The 15929-nt window shown below is 46.0% G+C and overlaps 1 protein-coding gene across 1 annotated transcript; it reads right to left on the bottom strand.

The window, feature by feature from the left end:
* Positions 1 to 736: 736 nt before the first annotated feature.
* DBX2 (developing brain homeobox 2) lies at positions 737 to 14013 on the bottom strand. Its single transcript, XM_028747278.2, has 4 exons — positions 13155 to 14013; positions 6181 to 6276; positions 2129 to 2310; positions 737 to 1333 (listed from the first exon to the last, which is right to left on the bottom strand). The coding sequence occupies exons 1-4, from the start codon at positions 13438 to 13440 to the stop codon at positions 986 to 988; spliced, it is 912 nt and encodes a 303-aa protein (XP_028603111.2). The 5' UTR covers positions 13441 to 14013; the 3' UTR covers positions 737 to 985.
* Between the last annotated feature and the right edge of the window lie 1916 nt (positions 14014 to 15929).

Consider the following 15929-nt stretch of genomic DNA (forward strand, 5'->3'; position numbering starts at 1 on the left):
GGGTATGGACCACTTCGTCACATAGTGGCTTCTACTTCTAAGATGGTCATATTGCACTGATAAAATTGACCGCCTCATATGCAGTGCAGTAAGGCATTCTTAAAGTAGGCAGTCACAACATGGCTGACTTTTTCAACATGCAGAGAATGCCAGGGCGACAGTTTGAATATCCGTGACGGGGTAAGCTCCTGTTGCTCTGTCCTAGCTCCTGCCAACCTAGCAGTTCGAAAGCATGCCAGTGCAAGTAGATAAATAGGCACTGCTGCATCAGGAAGGTAAACAGTGTTTCTGTGTGCTCTGGTTTCCATCACAGTGTCCTTTTGCACCAGATACTGTTTAGTCATTCTGGCTACATGACCCAGAAAGCTGTCTGTGGACAAATGCCGCCTCCCATGGCCTGAAAAGTGAGATGAGCGCTGCAACCCCATAGTCGCCTTTGACTGGACTTAACCATCCAAGGGTCCCTTACCTTTACTTTTTACCTGCTTTTATAAATGATTTGATCCTCTGTCACAGAAATGGGGAACCTGTGGCTGTCCTGATGATGTTGGGACTACAGATCCCCTCATCCTTGACCATTGGCCAAGCTGACAGGCACTGATGGGAGTTTGAGTCCAACAACACATGGAAGGAAGGCCTCAGATCCCAGCATCCCAGCTTCAGAGAAGACATTAGTGTTGTGAAATGTTGAATTAATTGGTCTCTGGAGAGAATGACCACAAACACTCCATTTGCATGTTGTGTGTACCATCATGTATTCTGAACTTCACACTCAACCTTTAAAGTTCACTTACCATCAGTTCCTTCCTACTTCACTTACATATGAGGGAAGAAGACTGACTAGGGAATCTTTTTATAGCATTAGTTTTTGCCAATTTGTTACATTTTTGTTTTAGCAAATGGCGAAGTATAGAAACTAATTCAGTGTCCATGTAAAATACAGTTAGTCTTGTGGGAGGAATCATCCTCAATCAATGGTCAGTTATCATTTTGCTTCATCAGTTCCCCCCACCCCATATGATACAATGTCCTTCTCTGTGCTGTCTTGTTCTCGATACAAGTGTAATGTATCAGGAGAGGAGTTTGCTCTCGTAGGTATCTGCAAGCCGCTTCTGCCGTTCTGTCTCTCAGAATGTTCCGGGAGGCTCCGCCATCTTGTACCTGACTGCTGTTGAGCTATTTCCCAAACAGGACATGGCGAGGAGGTAAAATTCAAAGATTTGGAAAGGTAGGTCTCTTGAAGACCTTCCTCTGGCAGGCACCTGTTTGACAGCACTTCTTTTTCTTTGGAGTTTCGCCATTTCATCCTTCGATTTTGAAACCAGATTTTGACCTGTTGGTGGGGTAATTCGACACTATTATTGTTGGTTTCTTAAGATAATTCCATCTACCATACGCACCTTAATAATATAATAATAACTCTGGGCGGCTTCCAACAAAATATTAAAATACCGTAATACATCAAACATTAAAAGCTTCCCTAAAGAGGGCTGCCTTCAGATGTCTTCTAAAAGTCTGGTAGTTGTTGTTCTCTTTGACATCTGATGGGAGGCGTTCCACAGGGCGGGTGCCACTACCAAGAAGGCCCTCTGCCTGGTTCCCTGTAACTTGGCTTCTCGTAGTGAGGGAACCGCCAGAAGGTCCTTGGCGCTGGACCTCAGTGTCCGGGTAGAACGATGGGGGTAGAGACGCTCCTTCAGGTATACTGGACCGAGGCCTTAAGTTTTTCATTCCCCTCTCTGAGCCTAACCAAAAGCCACCCTTACGTACCAAGAACTCTACTTTAGGAGGTTAACAAAACCCTGTTATCCTTCTGCTCAAACAAGGAACAGAGCAGAGGCACTGGCGGAGAAACGGGAGTGTGGAGGGAGTGGACCGCCCCCCGGCACCACTATTCTGGTAGGGTGCCATTGTGGTGCCCCCCCGACACACGCTGCGCACCTCCCCGTGTGCGCACCAGGCGCCACGCACCCCGGGGCATGCTACACCCTTGCAGACGGATGCCACGCCCCCGGGGACACCAGCCACACCCCCGCCTGCTCTCCACCCCTGGTAGCAGAGCAATGCAGTTTCGCCACTGAGCAGAGGTTCAGAACACAGCTGACGAGGTACCAAACCTCTCTGTTACCTGTGACTCTTTGAGACCCAGATTGAGGGCCAGTTTCTTCCTGTCTGTTTTGCTGATGTATTTCTGCTTCTGGAACATTTTCTCCAAAGCTTTTCTTTGATCTTCAGAAAAAACAGCTCTTCTTAAAATGCCTCTCCGGGATCTGGAATCCTGGGTTAGAAGAGGCAGAACACTTTCCTGTCCTGCAGCAAGAAAAACGGAGCAGCGCACATTAGTGTCATTGATCCAGTTAGCCAGATTTTTTTTGGGGGGGGGGGGAATCCTGTGTATAACTTGGCAGGCTGATTTCAAAGAGTTTCCATACTGCTATGTTTCAGAGATGCTGTTGCAGCACAATAAACTGCTGCAGATAAAGCCCATGCAACATATCTGTCCTTAAATATTACATCTCATTCTTCAGCAATTGAACCCAGATGTTCTATGTGGAAAGGAGATGCTCTGCCATTCAGTTACATCCCTTTCCTAAGTGTGTGTGATCAGAATGCTGGCCAAGTAAAGTTATTTGAATTAGGCCACAGTCTTCTAGAAAACTCTGGATAACTCACAAGATTCCTATAATCTCTGACTGGTTCAGATTAGCTCAGACAAACAGAACATCTAACCTGTTTTAACAGGAGGTATAGAGCTAACCACCACAATAAAATAAAATAAAACCACAAGTTTAAATCAGATCTTACATTCTGAGCAATGTCCTCATTGTGATAAAGAACTTTCTGGATTCCCACCCCTCACCCCCGATCTACTGTAGGCAGAAGAATAAGCTCACCTATAGATCACAACGGTTTTGTCAGGACAAATCAGCTGCAACAAGCCTGCAGGCCTGTGCAGCTGAACTCCACCCTCGAAGGATGTAATACCATGTTGACACAAACGCTAATATGGTACCAAATACTTTTTGGGGGGAAAGCTTCTCCTTTGCATTCTAGTATATGGTGATAAATGTCTCCTTAATCTGTGGAACAATCTTCATTTGCCTTTGTGGCAGAGACCACCTTGAAGGAGCGAGTAAAGGCTTTCGTCATGGTTTCCATTTTTTCCATTGCAATTCAATACGCTCTAGTTAAATGGACAATTAATAGGTCACTTCCAAAATAGTAGTGTATCAGTCCTGGTTAATAAACAATTGCCGCAGTTGATAATGGGCCCAGTGTATTCAGTAGGTCCCTGTATGCGCTCGGCTCAGCTCACTAAATCCCTTTTCAGGTAGACAGGGTTATATGGGAAGATGAGCTAGAATGAGTCTATAAAAGTCAGTTTCATTCACTGCTTTATTTTTCAGTCAAGTGCTTTAAATGGTGTCCAGAAATCCTCGCGGAATGCGAGACAGGAGAAAAGATCTGCGCACAGAACCCCGCTTTATGGCCACACAAAAGGGCAAGTGACCCCTGGCCCGGCCCTTTCAGCCCAAAATGGTTCCTAAAGTTCATCGGCACAGTGAAAAATGGTGGTGAGGTCGCGTGTGGATGAGTAAAGTGAAAGTGGCAATTGGTCACGGCGCTGTTGCCCATTGTGAGGTAGCTGGGCCCATGTAAAACGCTCTGTGGGAAAGTGTCAGCTCCCTAAAGAGCGGCTCTGAAACTTGCAGCTCATTAAACTGGCAGCATTTACTGCCTCACTTGTCAAGAATCATTCGACTTAGCAACTGGCCTCCTGAAACATTCATAAAGAAGCCTCTTCTACCATGGCCCCCCCCCCAACCACCTAGGCAGCCGCCTCCTAGAAATCTGTCACTAGCACAAGGAGATCCTTCCAGCAGCCATATCTTCCAGCGTGGATTTAGATTATTGCTTGGGGTCTTCTCGTAGGCATCGGAATGTTGAACTGGATTTATCTGGCTTATTTGATTTATTTTCAATATTCAAGGGCAGCTTTCCACCATAGGCGGTGACAAAGCAGTTTACAGAGCGATCAGTAAAATAATCCATCAATCAAAACAGAGAAGTGTTCAAAACAAACAGAAAGCGCATCAGCCTCATAAAAAGTCAAAGCATAACTGACTTTAAAATGACAAGGGAAGGTCTTTGTCAAGTACCTTGAAGTTCAACAGGAAGAGGGTCTTTCTGATCATATCCAAGAGGGATTGCCAAAGAATCAGACCCACAGTACTGATAGCAGTGCTATTCTTCTAGAAAATGAGGTGCCGGAACTCACTCTCCCTTGTTCTCTTATAATGGCAGTGGTGTCCACCTGGGAGGTGCTGGAAATGAGTTCTGGCAAGTTCCAGTTGGGGAAAAAAAATCCTGCCTGATAGGCCTTTGGACTAGAGCCAGCAGGGCTCTGATGTTATTATTTCACTATATTCATTCTTTTTAACATCTGCAACCTAAACCTAATTGGGTTGGGTTCCTAACAACCTGCAACCTAAAGATGTGTCAAGAAAGGGGATCCTACCTAAATCTACTGAACTAGGTGGTGCTGTCATCTAAACCACTGAGCCTCTTGGGCTTGCTGATCAGAAGGTCGGTGGTTCAAATCCCCGCCATGGGGTAAGCTCCTGTTGCTCTGTCCCAGCTTCTGCCAACCTAGAAGTTCAAAAGTGCACCAGTGCAAGTAGATAAATAGGTACTGCTGTGGTGGGCAGGTAAACAATGTTTCTGTGTGCTCTGGTTTCCATCACACTGTTCCATTGCACCAGAAGCAGTTTAGTCCTGCTGGCCACATGACCCGGAAAGCTGTCTGTGGACAAATGGCGGCTCCCTCAGCCTGAAAGTGAGACGAGCACCACAACCCCATAGTCGCCTTTGACTGAACCTAACCATCCAGGGGTCCTTTACCTTTTTACCTTACTGGATCTAAATCTACTGGACTAGCCTGAAAATTATGTTATCAAAGTGGTATAACATGAATTAAACTCATAGAAAGTACCTCTTCAGATAAAAGACTTGGGCGGGGCGGAATAGTACGATCAAGTAGTTTGCAGTTACTATGTGGGAACAGTTTCAGAAAAGCCACGGGCCATGTTCACACCATATATTTGAAGCGCTGTGATACCACTTCAAATGGTCATGGCATTCCTCAAATAATTTTGGGAGTTGTAGTTTGCTAAAGGTGCTTGGAGTTTTAGGAGACCCCCCCTCCCCCGCCCACCTATTCCCAAGGTGGTTTAATGATTAACCCCTTTCACAGGGAGCTTTAGGAACACTACCTAACTAGAAGCACATATCTTCTAGGAAATGCTTAACAAAAACAGCAAAATCTGAATAGCTTTGAAATAGGGATGGGATTCAACCAGATGAGTGAAACAAACTCTTATACTGAGCAAATGACCATTTACTCCACCCCCACCTCCAAACATCCTATTATCTGCTTATACATGCTATTTCAGGAATCCTAACAGTACAAGCAGTCATGGTAATGATGACAGCTTTAATTTGGTGTGAAATTTCTTCTAAATTTCTCTGCTGCCTTTGTGAGCTCTAATTTGTAATTTTGTATACACACCTGTCCGTGTGTTTTCATATTTGACCAAACGGGGGGGGAAACTTTTAAAAAACGTATTATGCATACATTTTCAAGTCCTACTGACTTTAATAAGGAGATTTATCCATATGTAGAACTCTTCCACTGATAACTGTGGGACTTATAAATCTTTGACCCCAAGTTTAAAATGTGGAAAGGATGTCTCTTTTCAAAAACAGAATCCTTATGTTTCCTAAGAGTTAGGTTTTGGCTTGTTTGTTTGTTTTTTTAATAAAAAAAAAAGACTGGCATTTTGTTTTTGCATTTCCCATTTGCGAATGACCATTGATTCAGGCCTTGAAAGCAAATTGTGGATCTTTTCCCAATTCTCTGAAAGCCAGATGCCTCCCTTGCTTGGCACTTTCTCTCAATGGGGTTTAAAAATCTCTCACAATTACTCAGTGTACTGAAGTCTGATAAATCTTTGGAACCCTTCTGAATGGAATTGCTGTGATTTTTACAGAGGCATGAGCTCTTTGCCATTGCATCACCAATTAGGTTTTTTTTTCTTCCCTCTTCCCAGCGCACATTAAATCCTGCTGCTTTGGTTTACAGAATAACTCAAGCATTACTGATGAAGCATAAAAACTTACTTGGAAAAGCAGTGGGAGACGCAGGGTGTTGACAGGACCCACCGCAGCACGTCGAATAAACTGGCGGGGCTCTCAAGAAAAAGGGCTTCAGAAGAGCTGCAAACACAGGGTTGAGTCCAATGAATGTTGCTGGCATTCACAACACTTTTAAGTATAGATAATGCTACAATAGGAATCTATTAAAGCCAATTAGCGTTTCGCCATTACTTTCTCGGTAAAAAGTGGATTCCGTCAGGCATCCACTGTGACAGGAGAAGCGTTTTTTTCTGCCTAAATGCAAACACAGAGAAATGATAAGCCATCTCCTTGCGCAAGAAACTTCATCAAAATCCGTTTCATCTCATTAATTGCTTAAAAATATAACCAGATGAACCCTCCATGCACATTTATTTGCGGGCAGTTATTTGGTCAATCGTACACTTGCTTAGGTTAAGTTCCGTGATTCATTAATGCTTCTAACTTCTGGAAACATTGGCTGACATTATCTCCAGTTTGATAACTAATTTTGCAGAATAGCCAAGCAATGGCTGTTTTAAGCCGCCGTTCTATTTACTCTGAATAATTTTGGTGGCTCTAAAATGCCAGCATTGTAGGTTAGCAAATGTGTTGCTCCAACCACACACAGGTTGTTTGAATACCCACCGAGCGCATTTTAAATCTCAACCCTAATACAGAATGCCTAGAAACAATAGTTTGCTCCAATGAAAGGGGCTATTTGCATGCCAGTCGTTTGTGCAGTGTGACTTGCCACGTGGATCAGGAAATGTTCTCCATGGCACTGCAAAGTGCAACCCTTTCTTGGACCATTGCCCTACCTGCACAGCAAGCCGTTGCATGCTAATGGCTCACTGCAGACAGATTGAAGGGGTCTCCGCTCAGCTGCTTCACAGGCACCAGCCCAGAAATCTCACTGCGTTTCCCTTCATCTGACTCCCAAAATAAGGATGCTTTAGGATGAGGCACCAAATTGTTGGAATGGATTGCAGGAGCACAAGTGGTGCTTCCTTGCCTCTTCCAAATACCCTCCCCCACTGTATTCACCACATTTCAAAAGCAGTTTGAGCTCCAGTGTGGGAAGGCAGCTGACAAGATATTTGCCAAGAGTGACTTCTCTGAGTTGTGCTGCTTTGAGTTTCCGTTTTGGTCCTCTTCCCTTTGCCACACATGTAGAAGCCACTCAGGAAGATGCCTGTTACCAATGTAATGATCAGCATAATGGAATTATGGCTGACTGTGTTGGCAGTAAATAAATACTCCAGCAGATGTTTAAAACTAAATTTCCATAGAAGAAATAACATTGGTGCGTGCACCTGGAATAAAAAGTTAGGGCACATAGTGAAGGTAAACCAGGGCAGATAACTTTATTAGCCATTATTTGCATGAGATCTCCAGCATGAATTATCAGCTAGCAGGAACCACCTTATGATCTCCTTTGGGAATCCTTAGGACAAACCTGGCCCTGCCTGCTTCTGCCACACCTTTCAGATGCTGAAGGAGGACTTCTTGAATCAATACTTTTCCCACCCACCCCAAGTGTCAAGACTCAGGACACTGAGGGCTCGTGCACATTTGCATTCGTCCCATGATTTCTACGTATGGGAATGAGATTATTTTATTTAATCCCACTGCTGCCCCTAGGACAAGTGTCAATCTGCAGAAAACCCGACTGATGTCTGTTCCAATACAGCACTAAATGGCAGGTTTTCCCAGGGAAAGAAAAACCTCTCAGACCTGTTTCTAGAAATCGTGAGACAAATGGAAATGCAGATTGTGGGAATGTTCAGGGTGGCAGGAGAGGATATATTGTTTATTAATATCCTTCCTAACTTGCTCTAGCAAGTTCCTTCATGTAGCAGAGTTACACTCCCCTTTCTTACATGCACAGCAGATAGCTGGTTGCAAGCTTGTGTAAGCCTCTCACTATTATACAATTCAGAATATGGATAAAAAGATAGGATTCCAGGTGGAAAAATCGAAATTAGAAACAGAACTGTTAGAACCTAAGACTAAGGTGCTCTCAAGAATGTATAACTTGCTGTTGAAATGGAATACGCAGGATGAAACGGTTAAATCAGCTATGATAAAATGGGCACAGGACATTGGATATAACATCATGTTTGCTGACTGGGAAAGGTTATGGACCACCGGTGTGAAGTTTACGGCATGTAATGCCTTGAAAGAAAATATTATGAAAATGATATATAGGTGGTACATGACCCCAGTCAAGCTTGCAAAAATATATCATCTGCATGACAATAAATGTTGGAAGTGTAAGGAGACTGAAGGAACATTTTTTCACCTATGGTGGATCTGCCCGAGAGTGAAGGCCTTCTGGGAAATGATCTATAATGAACTAAAAAAGGTATTTAAGTATACCTTCCCTAAGAAACCAGAGGCCTTCCTTCTGGGCATTGTCGACCAGAAGGTGTTAAAGAAGGATAGAACCTTTTTTATGTATGCAACAACAGCAGCAAGAATACTCATCGCAAAGCATTGGAAGACACAAGATTTGCCCACACTGGAAGAATGGCAAACGCAACTGATAGACTATATGGAGTTGGCCGAGATGACTGGCAGAATTCGAGACCTGGGAAAGGAGGAGGTGGAAGAGGACTGGAAGAAGTTTAAAGATTACCTACAAAGACTTTATAAATTGTTTGAATGTTAAGAAAGTGCATGAAAGGAAGGAACTTGGCATCAGCAGTCTAGATGAGAAATGTATGAGAATAAGTTGAATTATAAAGATGAGATTAGAAGTAAGGTTATACCTAAATTAAGTAGTTAAATACTGGATGGAAATATTTAAAGCTAGAGACATAACACATTAGATTTAGAACATAAGATTTGAAATAAGGTAATAAATTGCGGAACATACTTTTTGTTCGGAGAACGCAGGAAAGGGAGACGTGAGGAAGTCCAGAAGATTTTGAAAAAATGTATGAAAGGTTGTGATATGCTATTTCTTTCTCTTTTTATAATATCTGTGTTTGTTATATACTTGGTGATTTTCTCTTCTTAAAAAATTGTAATAAAATATTTTTTTAAAAAAACTATTATACAATTCAGTCTGTCTAAGAATGAATTGTGCGTTTCTGGTAAATTCCCTTTAATCCCTCTTAAAAGAATAAAGATACGACAATCTTATTTAAAGTCAATAAAAGAAGTTTACTCACATCAGTTCACCGTTGGATTCCTGAAGGCAGACTTAGTTACAAAGATATACATGTGAATCTACCCTATAAGGGGAATAGTCCCAGTGCTTCTGCTAGCTGAGAGCTAGCAGAGCACTCCTAGCTAAAAAGCTGGTCCAACGAAGAAGGAAGGGGAAAAGAGAGAGAGTGCTGCCTGACTCGTCCTTTTGTTACCTGGACAGGTAAGGTCACACCCACCTCTAGTCACATGCAAGGAAGGATGCTCCAGCCCAGGAGGAACAGGAAGTTTCAACTGGATGGACCAACATCCCCTTGCATGTCCACTCTAGGAAAACAAGAAATGTTGTATTTGACTGCTTCCAGTGGATTACATCCCACACAGATGAGCCTTGAGCATAGGATAGAAAAGCTATTTGCCGCATGGTTCCTGGAACCTAGCCTGTGGGCAGAAAAAAGGAAGAGGACTTGTTGCCCTTTTGCCCTTTTTGCAAGGGTGACTCGTGCTGTGGCAGGGGAAGTGGCGAAAAGACTTCTCAAAGTGCTCACATTCTGACAAACCCCAGTCACAAAATACGCCTGGCACCTGGCTAATTTAGAAAGCTCGCCCTTAGTGCATACTTCCAGCAATCCGCAGAGTGGTTCCTTTCCCTGACCCAGGCCCTAAGATCTGATTTGCAAGCCTAAGGACCCCTCCCCCTTTCATAATGATACTTCTGAGCATGATCTACATGCACTGCACTGATGCTGTGACCAATCTACTTCACAAGTTGATGCCACCTTGTCTCAAACTCCCCTTCCGATAGGACCAGTGTAGAGCTAAAAGAAGAAGAAGAGCAAGTCACTCTCCATCAATTTGTTCTGTGGGCAAAACCTTCCTCCTTGCAGATGAAACATCCCTTAAGCAATTGGTTGCTCCGGTACCACAGCCCCTGTATTGGGCAGGTGCCTGTCAAGCCAATCCAGGGAGGGCTGGCAAAATGGTAGTGCAGACTTCCATGTAGCCCTTTCTGGCCTTGGCCCCTGCCAGTGTGCGCATGGATGCAACACACCTCTGTGCGCTCAGCCTGATGTCCTGACTCCTTTTGGTGCAGATGCAATGCCATCCCTGACTTCATGCGTCTCGCATTAACTTTAAGATGGTGGGAAGCCTGTAGCCTCAGAGGCATTCTTGGACTCCTATCACCAAATGGCCACATGTTTCCTCAACTTGCTCTATACAGATTCCAAAAGAGTAGACCCGGAGTTTGTGACCTGGATTCTAATCTCTTGGGTGGGGAGAGTTGTGGAAATCCTTTATGGAGTGAAGCTCCTTAATGGGGTGAAGAGTTAGAATGGATGGATTTAAATTCATTTAAGCAGGAGTTGGAGAACCTGTGGCCTTCCAGATGTTGGAGCTGGTCCACTGGAACAAGTGGGACACTATCTGAACCAACCACAGTCTGCCCTCATCCAGCCCCTGCCTGCCTGCCTTCTTACTTACAATGAGTCTAGGCCCTGGCAATCTGTGTCCTCCTCCTTAGTCTCAGCTCTTACCTGGTAAAACTCAACAGGGGGGAGAGCATTAACAAAACTAGAAGTAGTTGGCTTCACCCGTCGTTGACTCTGGCGCCATCTACTGTTGGCCTCCCTGCTTTCTTCGCTGCTTGCCTCCAGATATTGCTGAACTAGAAGTCCCATGATTCCTGACTACTGCCCATGCTGGCTGGTGTTGATGGGGTTTCAACAGCCTGGAGGGTACTGTGTTCCCTACTCCTGATGCACTGAGTAAAGAAAGTCCACGGCCACTGAAAAGTATGCTATGCCCAGTGGAAAACCCAGGGTAAGACTTGGCAATGTTTAAAAAAACGCTCCCCCAAACTGCACCCACAAAGAGCCCATTCTGCTCTCATCTAATTGGCAGTCGGGCTCTCATGGAAGCCAATTGCTTGCAGGCTTGAGAACAGAAATAGATGAGAATCAACAACTAAGACAGGCTGCAAGTCCCATGACATTTATTATACAGCAGATCTGCCAAAAGCCATTTCGCAGTTCCAAGTGACTAAACCTGAAGTAGAGCATGCATTTCCACAGATGCTTCTGACAGGGCCTTTCGGCTTTCGCAAGCTTGAGAGTCTGTTCTTATTTAAACACACACACCAGTTCTCCAAGAGCCTCTACCAAAGGATTCTGAGGATTCAGTTGTTATCTATCACCACAACAGCCACCAAGTCTTTCTGATGGGCACTTCTGAAAAGTTAAGCTCAGGAACAGGCAGAAGAAATTATGTTGGAACTGTCCCAGATAGACAGGTTTGTACTCGGACAGCTGCTTCCTGACATATCAGCTCTCAAAGTGGGCCTCTGAATACGTTTATGAAATGTGGCCTGCCATGGAATGAGCTACCACTGGATTCTTTTCAGTGGAGGACAACTTCCACAGCAGAGTTGCAGGTCTAGGTGAAGCCCTCCAGGCCCTCTATGTTGCCATTATAATGGTGGCAGAGGGTCCCGCCGTACCTGCCTCCCAGCAGCGTTGGAGGGTGTGCTGCCCTTCCCCGCAGCAGTGGATGGTATGGCGATTTATAGCACAGCCCTGCAACCCCCTCATCTCCATGGCTAGGGTGATCTAGGTGACAAAACATCATGCCTGGTCTGGTCCCAAGAAACACAAACCAGCCGACGAGGGTGACATGCCTAGTGCAAGCACTTCCATAGGGATGTGTTCATCCGGAATGAATAACCAGAGTCCTGAATACAGTGGTACCTCGGGTTAAGAACTTAATTCATTCTGGAGGTCCGTTCTTAACCTGAAACTGTTCTTAACCTGAGGTACCACTTTGGCTACTGGGGCCTCCAGCTGCCGCCACACAATTTCTGTTCTCATCCTGAAGCAAAGTTCTTAACCCTAGCTACTATTTCTGGGTTAACGGAGTCTGTAACCTGAAGGGTCTGTAACCTGAGTACTAGCTGTAACCACTGTACTAGCTAGAGCAAGGGGAAACTAGAAGGGTCCATAAAGTGGTAGATCCGCAGGGAAAGTTGCTGCTTACTGGTGGAAAGCAGGTGGCGCAGACAGGCCTGCTGCTCCCAAGTTGCATGGCAGCCCAAAGAGATCACCCCACAAATACTAGACACATTTAAACCCCAGTGCTCACCACCAACGCATATGGAACAACTACCACCCCCTATTACTTACTCACGTTAGCCAATATTACTGAGCTTTTAAATATATTTGGGGGGGGGGGTATGGTTATTGGCATAGTTATTTTATTGAAGCTACGTGAAATCGTTGGATTAAATAGCCCAAGGAAGTACACTGCTTTTTAAAAAAAATACTTTTATTCTATCAAGCGGTGTATAAATTTTATGAAATCAATAAAACACAAACAGATCGATAGAGATCGATCTTCTAAGACGGAAGGGGGCAAAAAGAGACGATTAAGGCGGTGCGTTTCCGCGTCGTTTCAGAGCGCAGACATAACAAGTGCGAAGTCGAGAAGCGGATCCGGTTCGGATCCAGGGAGCGGCTTTTCGCTCTTGCGCAGCTGACGCGGAGCGTGAGGCGGGGATCGGGAGCGCGAAAGCCTCTTGCACTTCGCGGAGAGCGAGCAAGCGGGACTGCGGGTTCTGCGCCAGCAAGAAGCGAAAGTTCGAGCCCGGGCTTTGCGCTCCCGCGCGCCGCTTCCAGCCGCGGAACCTGAAATGAGCAAGGGAGGAGGAAGCGCGTGGATCTGCAAAGATCGAGCAAGGGGATCCTGAGCAGCCGGGATCGCTTTAGGCGGAGAGCGGGTTGGGGAGCGGGGAAGCCTGCCTGGCTGCCTGCTCGCCTGCTGGCTTGGCTCACCTGTGGCTGCGGGCGCAAAGCTGCCTTCTCTGTCCGCCGTCGAGGCGCCCGGAGCGGGGAAGGGCCAGGGGCTGCTGATCTGGGCGGCGGCTGCCGGGCACAGCTTGAGCGGGACGGGCGCGGCGGGCAGGTCGGCAGGGCCCTGGTGCGGAGCCGCCCCGCCGCCGGCCCGCAGCAAGTTCTCGATCAGGAAACTTTTGCCGAAGTTGCCGAAGCCCGGCGGGGCGGGCAGGCTGAACAGGCCCGCCGAGCTGCCGCAGGGCCAAGCCAAGGCTCCGGGAAGCATCGCCGGGGACGGGAGGCGGCAGGAGGGGGAGCCTGGCCCGGATCCGACGCCTTGACACACACACCCCCCCGACGATCAGCCTCCTGCCGGGACCTCAGACGGGATCCGTGGAGGGGGCCGCGCGTGTCCCCATTCCACGCACCCACTTTCTAGTCCTTGGAGGGGGGTGGGGGTCCGAGAGGGGGGTGCTCCTTTCGTGCGCGATCGACGTGTCCCTCTGGCGCTCTGCGGAGATCCGACGCGGCGGACGAGAAGGTGTGTCCGGCCTCATTAATTACGTCCAGGAGACTTAAGGAGTGATGGACAAGGGCGACAAAGCAAGCGCGGATGGGGGCGAAGAGCTGGGCGGGGGCGCCCTCCGCCATTGGATGGGCATGGAGCCTCCTCGAAACCATTGGATCGCCGGGTCCCCCTTCTTGGCCGGCACTGAAGGGGCTTCCCGGTTCCTTATGCGTGCCCCTCCAATGCTCACCCCTGGCAGAGAGGCTGTGTCCCCTTCCAGATATTGCCCAGATTGAGCGGGTGAGGAAAAGGGAGCTGTGACTACTCCCTGATTGCTCTCACCCACTCTGGGCCCATCCACACCTTGGCTTAATGTGGGTTGTGAACCCCATAGGCATGGGCGTAGCCAGGATTTATCATGTAAGGGGGGCAAGGGGGTTGGACTCGATGGCCCTTGTGGTCTCTTCCAACTCTATGATTCTATGATTCTAAGAGTCAGGACACCCACCTGTCATCATTCTCAGATTCAGAATGAAATAGCTCAACAACAGTTGTTTTAAATTACGCTCAGAAAAACCTATCAAAATCTTTCTACAATTTCTACTTTTAGTTAAGCATTTTTATTTACTTACTTAATTTAGGGGGTGCAGCTGCTTCCCCCTTGGCTACACCCATGCCTTTAGGGCTCCTTTAATGCCCACCTCCGTTTGCTAATGCCCCCCACTTTCTCTTCCCTGTATTCGGATTGTCTATGCAATCGGTGGAGCTCTCCCAAACAGATTGTCAAAGGGATCTCCGGATTTAGGGAGGGGAAAGTGTGGGACAGCGGGGGGGGGGGAATGCCCTGTGGCTGAGCTGGGGTGTCTCGCAGAAGTGCGAGTGTATGCTCCAAGCTTATTGTGGGATGCACAATGGAGTCATCACATGTAAAAAGGTGTTGCACAAAAAAATACATTTTATTGGGGAGAATTCTAGCAAATTCTGACTGTCTTCCAGGTTCCTCAGAGGACTTTCAAGTCCCTTATTCCAACATGGGCCATCACTGGCTTCCAATTTTGAAGCTGATTAGAATTGCCGTTGGCATCTGTGCTAACTATTGCGCATTCCGCGCTATTTGCCAACACTGATGCATTAAAAAAAACCAAACCTGATCTATTGCGAAGGATGACATTAACCATGGTGGCGTTACAACAAAAGTTGTTAAATTGCTCTGAAAATATCAGACGTAATTATCATTATGCTGTACTAGGTAAAACTTTTTGAAAGCGCTTCTGTTGAGAAAACTATTTAGGAGATGTTGCAGTTATTTTTTTAAAGCAGTATGTGTGGTATATATTTTTTCATCTCACTGCTCCTTAAAAGTGCAAGTATTTTATGGTTTGTGCTCTGGTACCAAAGTAAGATACTGTATAATCTCCTTATCATGCTTTTGTAAGAGAACTAGGTGGTGTTTTTGTTTTTTTAAATACATTTGCTTGTTTTTAAATAACGTGTTAGAAAATATGATTTAAAAAAAGAAGCTAGTCACAGTCAAAGCCTGTATTTGTGGAGGGGTTGAGGGAAAGGAATAACTTTTTTATTTTATTGCATTGCATTTATTGCTGTTATCTCCTACCTTTTCTCCGAGGAGTTCAGTGTGGTGTACATGGTTCGCCCCCTCCTCATTGATTCCCTACAACAGTGTTTCCCAACCTTTTTTGGGCAAAGGCACACTTGTTTCATGAAAAAAAATCTCGAGGCACACCACCATGCCAGATGGGGAAAGGTCACTTTTTACTTATGTAAAAAAAAATAAAAAAATAGTAACAGCATAGAAGGTAATGGTAGATGACTGTTAGGGTCTCCCCCCAAATGCAGAATTCTATTAATATCTTCCTTAGCGAGCCGTGTTAACCCCTGTAATGCTTTCTATAGAGTAAGCATAGGGGACACTGGGGGATGTGGAACCAAGGGGGCAGTGGGCCAAAAGAGTTCGGGATCTACTGCTTTAAACAGAAATAAGAGCCAGTGGGTTCTTCCTTTTTTAAAGTATCGTTTCAGCAGGGACAGCAGTCCGGATTTCCAAAAAGCGGCGCTTTTTTGCGTCTGAGCAAAGAAGAGAGAGAGGGGAAAAAAGAGAGAGAGATTGATTTGTGGCTGCGCAAAGGGGGGAGGAGCCCAGGAGTAAAAGTAGGAAGGACGAAGGGAGGGGAAAGGAAAGTTAATAGAAGGAAAGGCGGATGGGAGAGAAAGAGAAAGAAAGAGGGAAGGAAGGGGGAAAGAGAAGT

Source organism: Podarcis muralis, chromosome 10 (genome assembly GCF_964188315.1).
Source record: "Podarcis muralis chromosome 10, rPodMur119.hap1.1, whole genome shotgun sequence".
Lineage (NCBI taxonomy): Eukaryota > Metazoa > Chordata > Lepidosauria > Squamata > Lacertidae > Podarcis > Podarcis muralis.